This window comes from Tasmannia lanceolata, unplaced genomic scaffold (genome assembly GCF_043159265.1).
Source record: "Tasmannia lanceolata isolate RefF3 unplaced genomic scaffold, GAP_Taslan_0.1 ptg000020l, whole genome shotgun sequence".
Lineage (NCBI taxonomy): Eukaryota > Viridiplantae > Streptophyta > Magnoliopsida > Canellales > Winteraceae > Tasmannia > Tasmannia lanceolata.
In genome coordinates, this window is record NW_027518697.1 from 18,131,218 (window position 1) to 18,136,876 (window position 5,659).

A 5,659-nucleotide genomic window follows, 5' to 3' on the forward strand; every position below is an offset into this window, starting at 1 on the left:
GAACGAGCCACTATCCAAATCTCAATTTCTAATCACTTTCTCCCTAAAGAATGATCAACATAAGAGGAATGCTAAACTGAAGGGCTCCCTTATGATACCGAGCGACAACGGTACCTCATCTAATTCCCATCATCCAACTGCATTTATTGTTCCCTCAATTTTATACTGTTAGGTACCTATTTTAGGGCAGTGATAAATCGACCCCCATATATCTTAAATCGACTACATATAGCGTAGTGCTTAGAGAGAGAGATGCGGGTCGATTTAAGATATTAGGGGTCGATTTATCACCGCCGTTTTTTAATGTGATTGTGTGACGTGAACCCATATGGCTGAATTTTTCCAAGGGTGTCCATCATTATAGCATTCCTTTAGATATAAATTGCCAACATTGCACACATTTGATGGGAAACAATTCATTGATCCAAAGGCTAGGATAATCTATTCCTTTAGATATAAATTTCCAAATGTCAAGTGTGCATTAGGGCAGATTAGGAAGACTACCAAATCAAGTGGTCCTAGGACTTTCTTTCCCCTTTCCCTTTTCTGTAAATATCAAGATAGAAGATGGGTAGAATCGGAAACTAAAGCACTCAAAAGAAGCGGTTTCGTCAAACCCACTTACTCTCACCCAAAACCACTTGTTAACTCCTCTGCAAAACCACTCATCTTTTTAAAACAAACTCTCTAGAACTAGGCATGGTGTTGTATAAATACCCCAAACCCCTTTCCTTCCTTCTAATCCCAACAACTCAAAGAAGAAAACTTAGAGAGAGAAAGAGAGCATAGAAAAAGAGAAACAATGGCGTCGGAAAAGTTGCCGGAGACGGTGATCACCGGTAGCTATGTAGAAATGGAGACTGAAGGCAAGCCCAAGACCATAAAATCAAAACTCTCTAAGTTCTTTTGGCATGGTGGTTCAGTTTATGATGCTTGGTTCAGTTGTGCTTCAAACCAGGTCTTTGTTTTTGTAATGGGTTTTCTTTGGTTTTTCCCCTTCATGAAAAAAAAGCTGATATTAGAAATGGGTTTGTTGGTTTTTTCAGGTTGCTCAAGTTCTACTCACTTTGCCATACTCATTTTCTCAACTGGGACTGTTGTCTGGAATCATTTTTCAACTATTCTATGGTTTGTTGGGAAGTTGGACTGCTTATCTCATTAGTATCTTATATATAGAATATAGAACAAGGAAAGAGAGGGAGAAAGTAGACTTCAGAAACCATGTTATTCAGGTTTATCTATAATCCTCCTTTTATGACATTTCTCATTTGTTACATATTCAACCATTTAGACCATTTTCTTACATGGGTTCTTTTTATTTTCTCACTTTTTTTATAATAAAGTGGTTTGAAGTTCTTGATGGGCTTCTTGGGAAGCATTGGAGAAATGTGGGTTTAGCTTTTAACTGCACTTTTCTACTCTTTGGATCTGTCATTCAGCTCATAGCTTGTGCAAGGTAATATTTTCTTGTACATTTCTTTGTTTTACTTTTTCTCTGAATAAAGAGGACTAGGGAGTGATTTTTCTGATTCTTTGTATTTGGTATTGCAGTAACATTTACTACATTAATGACAATCTAGACAAGAGAACTTGGACATATATTTTTGGAGCTTGCTGTGCTACTACAGTCTTCATTCCTTCCTTCCATAACTATAGAATCTGGTCTTTCTTGGGTCTGATAATGACTACATATACAGCTTGGTATCTGACCATTGCATCCCTCTTACATGGACAGGTAAACAAACATATCACAAGAAAGGAATTAAAGAAAAACCCATGTTTTTTTTTTTCAATATGAATTCTGTAGTAGTCATCTAAATATTAAAAATTACAGAAATAATATCTCTTGCATGGACAGGTAGACAAATATATTACCAAAAAAAAATGAAGTAAAGAAAAACCCATGTTTTATTTATTTTTAGTATGAATTTTGTAGTAGTAATCTAAATATTAAAAATATTTTTCATTTTTTTTCTCTTTCTAAAAAATTCAGGTAGAGGGTGTTAAGCATTCGGGTCCAGCCCAGTTGGTTCTCTACTTCACTGGAGCTACAAACATTCTCTACACATTTGGCGGGCATGCAGTTACAGTGTAAGACAAGATTGACAAGATTAGATAGGGTTTTTGTCTCTGATTCTTACATTTCCCAAAATACCCCTATTTTCAAGTACAGATCTTCATTTTATAGGGGCTCCAAATGTCCTTCCATTTATTTTATTTTATTTTTTACCTCACAAAATTAATAGAACAACCCTCTTGTCTTATTGAGTGTTATTTTCCCATAAAAAAGACTGAAAGAGTCTACTAACTTTTCTTGTGTTTTTCTTTCTAAAGTAAATTCCTTTTATACAAAATTACCAAAACCCCCTTCACAAAGTTCTTGTTCATTTTTTCTAAAATGAATTTGAATTTTTCTGCCTATTTTGGCCTTTCTTAAGCATGGTCAATCTTTTGGGTGAGCAAGGATTAGGATATGGCATCTCAATGTAAGCCCCATCTCTTAAATATCATATAGGTTGTAGCCCAATTATAAGGCTTTTCTATTTTTCTATCTGGGGACTTTGATATTGCTTAGAAAAGGTAAAATATATGAAAAAGATTTTAAAAGTGTCCAAAATTGAAGGGTATTTTGGTAATTTACCATTTATTTTATAAATTATCCCTATGTTTATTCAATAAATAACCATTAATAAATTTGATATGGGTTTGGTGGGTGGCAGGGAGATCATGCACGCCATGTGGAAGCCCCAGAGATTCAAGTCCATATACCTACTGGCCACTCTCTATGTTCTGACCCTGACCCTTCCTTCTGCAGCCTCAGTGTATTGGGCATTTGGAGACATGCTTCTCAATCACTCCAATGCCTTTGCTCTCCTCCCAAAAACACCCTTCAGAGACATGGCAGTGGTTCTTATGCTCATCCATCAGGTCTTATTCCCTTCTATCCTTCCTGGAAATTTCTGGAAATAAAGAAAAAAGAAAAGTGGGTGGAAATATCAATTCCATCCCCCTCCCGCCCATGTTTTAAAACATTCTCTCTTCTTAGCACAAAGACCTAGACGACACAAAAGAAGAGAAGTTTGAATCTTTATTTAGGCTAATGTTATTGGCACTACCATGTTTTTATAATTGCACCAATTCATCTTGTCTTATATAATTTAAACGAGGGAATGTTATCAGCACAACCATACTTTGATAGTTGCACAAACCCAGCTGTCTTTTCTTCTTTAATTGGGCCGTGAGAGCTTTTGGGAAATGTAATAACCTTTGAACAGCTCTGTAAATACTAAAAGACAAGATGGGTTAGCAAAATTATCAAAATATGGTTGTGTTGATATTATTTTCCTTCGAACAATTGTCAAAGGTTAGGGAAATGATATAAAAGCAAAACCATACTTTAATAATTGCACAAACGCAGCTTGTCTTTTCTTTTTTAATTGGCTTGTGAGAGCTTTTTGGGAACTGTAATAATCTTGGACAGCTCTTTAAATACAAAAAGACAAGAAGGTTTAGTGCAGATATCAAAACATGGTGGTGCTGATATCACTTCCCAAAGGTTATTTGTAGTTCTAAAAAAGCTGTTTAGAAACCAATTGAAAATGAAAAGACAAGTAGGGTTCGTGTAATTATTAAAACATTGTAGTGCCAATATCAATAGCTTTTAATTATTAATAGTACTGAGTGTGTTTTTTTTGGTGTGGAAAAAACAGTTCATTACATTTGGGTTTGCCTGCACTCCTTTGTATTTCGTGTGGGAAAAAGCGATAGGGATGCATGAATGCAAAAGCATGTGTAAGCGTGCTCTGGCAAGGCTTCCTGTGGTGATTCCTGTATGGTTTTTGGCCATAATCTTCCCTTTCTTTGGGCCCATCAATTCAGCCGTTGGATCTCTTCTCGTTAGCTTCACAGTCTACATCATCCCTGCCCTGGCCCACATGTTCACTTTCCGTTCTGCAACGGCTAGAGAGGTATTGTTTTTTGTTTTAGCTTAGCTATACATGATAAAAGAGAACTCACAAAATATCTAAGCTCTGTACAAAGAGCTATGGTGCTTTTTTTCATATAGGCTGCATCATAAAAGAGAACCCACAAAAAATTAAGAGTTTTATGTAACAACATGCTATGGTGATTTTTTATATAAGCTAGATGATAAAAAGAGAAACCCACAGAAAATCAGAGCTTTATACAACATGCTACGGTGTTTTTTTATTTATATAAGCTAGATGATTTTTTTTTTTGAATGGCTTATATAAGCTTGATGATCAAAGAGAACCACAACAGATTCAGAGTTTTGTTCATGGTGTTTTTTTTATAGAAGGTGGATTATAAAAGAGAACCCACAAAAAATCAGAGCTTTATACAACATGCTATGGTGTTGTCATTTATATAAGCTAGATGGTTTTTTTAATGGCTTATATAAGCTAGCAAGATGATAAAAGAGAACCCACAAAACTTCAGAGTTTTATGCAACATGCTGTGGTCTTCTTGCTATGGTCTTTTTTTTTCCACTTAAAATGGATTATAAAAGAGAACCCACATAAAATCAGAGCTTATACAAGTTAGTGTTTCTCTATTAAGGGTTTTCTGTTTCTTTTTTTTCTTTTTTTTTTCTTTTTTTGCAGAATGCTGTGGAGAAACCTCCATGGTTTTTTGGGGGATGGACAGGAAGCTATTTGATCAACATGTTTGTTGCGATGTGGGTTTTTGTGGTTGGGTTTGGGTTTGGGGGATGGGCAAGTATGACCAATTTTATCCATCAGATAGACACATTTGGGTTATTCACAAAGTGCTACCAGTGCCCTCCCCCTCCTCTAACTCCTCATCTTCTGACCAACTTCACAGCTTCTCCTCTCTCATCTCCTCCTTTGCACCACCACCTCCACAGCCCATGAGAAGAGAATGGAAAGAACCATCATCTAGAAGAAAATAGAAAGACCCATCATCTAGATTCTAGACTTATGCCTAATAGAAGAAAATAGAAAGACCCATCACTTGCAATGACAATTTCATCAACTAAAGTTTTGGTAGTTTCACCCTCTCTTTATATATCATCTTCTTCTTCAGTTTTTGTTACTGTAGGCTCTTGTTATGTTTGAGATCTTGTAAAAGCATTCTGTAACACTTCTTGCTGAATTGCTAATGCTAATGGCAAGCCATATGCGCCCATTCTCTCTCTCTCTCTCTCTCTCTCTCTCTCTCTCTCACACACACACACACACACAACGGGGGGCGCTTGCACACGTACATGCACACACACTTTTAATTTTACTATTCAACAACATAGGATACCTGTAGGATATTTTTAAAATATAAAAAAATATGAAAGGGTGTTTTGATTCATGACACAATGGGTGTTTCTGATTATTCCAAAAATGTTAGTTAAAATGAAAAGGGTATTGTCATGTGAAAGAGTACCTTGCTGTCTTATATTCCATAAAAATTATTATATGGAAAATTATTATATGGAGGGTCTCTAGAATTGTGTTATTGTTTGCTCTTTTATGTTGCATCTAAGTGTGGGCATGCTAGTTAGTTATTGAACTTGTATCAATAGCTGTAGGCAATATATTTATTTCCATGTAGACACCTGCTTAGGTAGGAAAATATAAGTCTATAAGATAAAGCTTCAAGCCCGGTTTGTACAAGTCTAAGACAACCG

The 5,659-nt window shown here is 35.7% G+C and overlaps 1 protein-coding gene across 1 annotated transcript; it reads left to right on the plus strand.

Moving 5' to 3' along the window:
• The first annotated feature begins 670 nt into the window (after window positions 1-670).
• LOC143855030 (auxin transporter-like protein 2) lies at window positions 671-5,166 on the plus strand. The gene is made up of 8 exons (XM_077365192.1): window positions 671-958; window positions 1,047-1,232; window positions 1,344-1,456; window positions 1,552-1,735; window positions 1,994-2,091; window positions 2,721-2,928; window positions 3,711-3,968; window positions 4,623-5,166. The coding sequence occupies exons 1-8, from the start codon at window positions 803-805 to the stop codon at window positions 4,890-4,892; spliced, it is 1,473 nt and encodes a 490-aa protein (XP_077221307.1). The 5' UTR covers window positions 671-802; the 3' UTR covers window positions 4,893-5,166.
• Window positions 5,167-5,659: the final 493 nt, after the last annotated feature.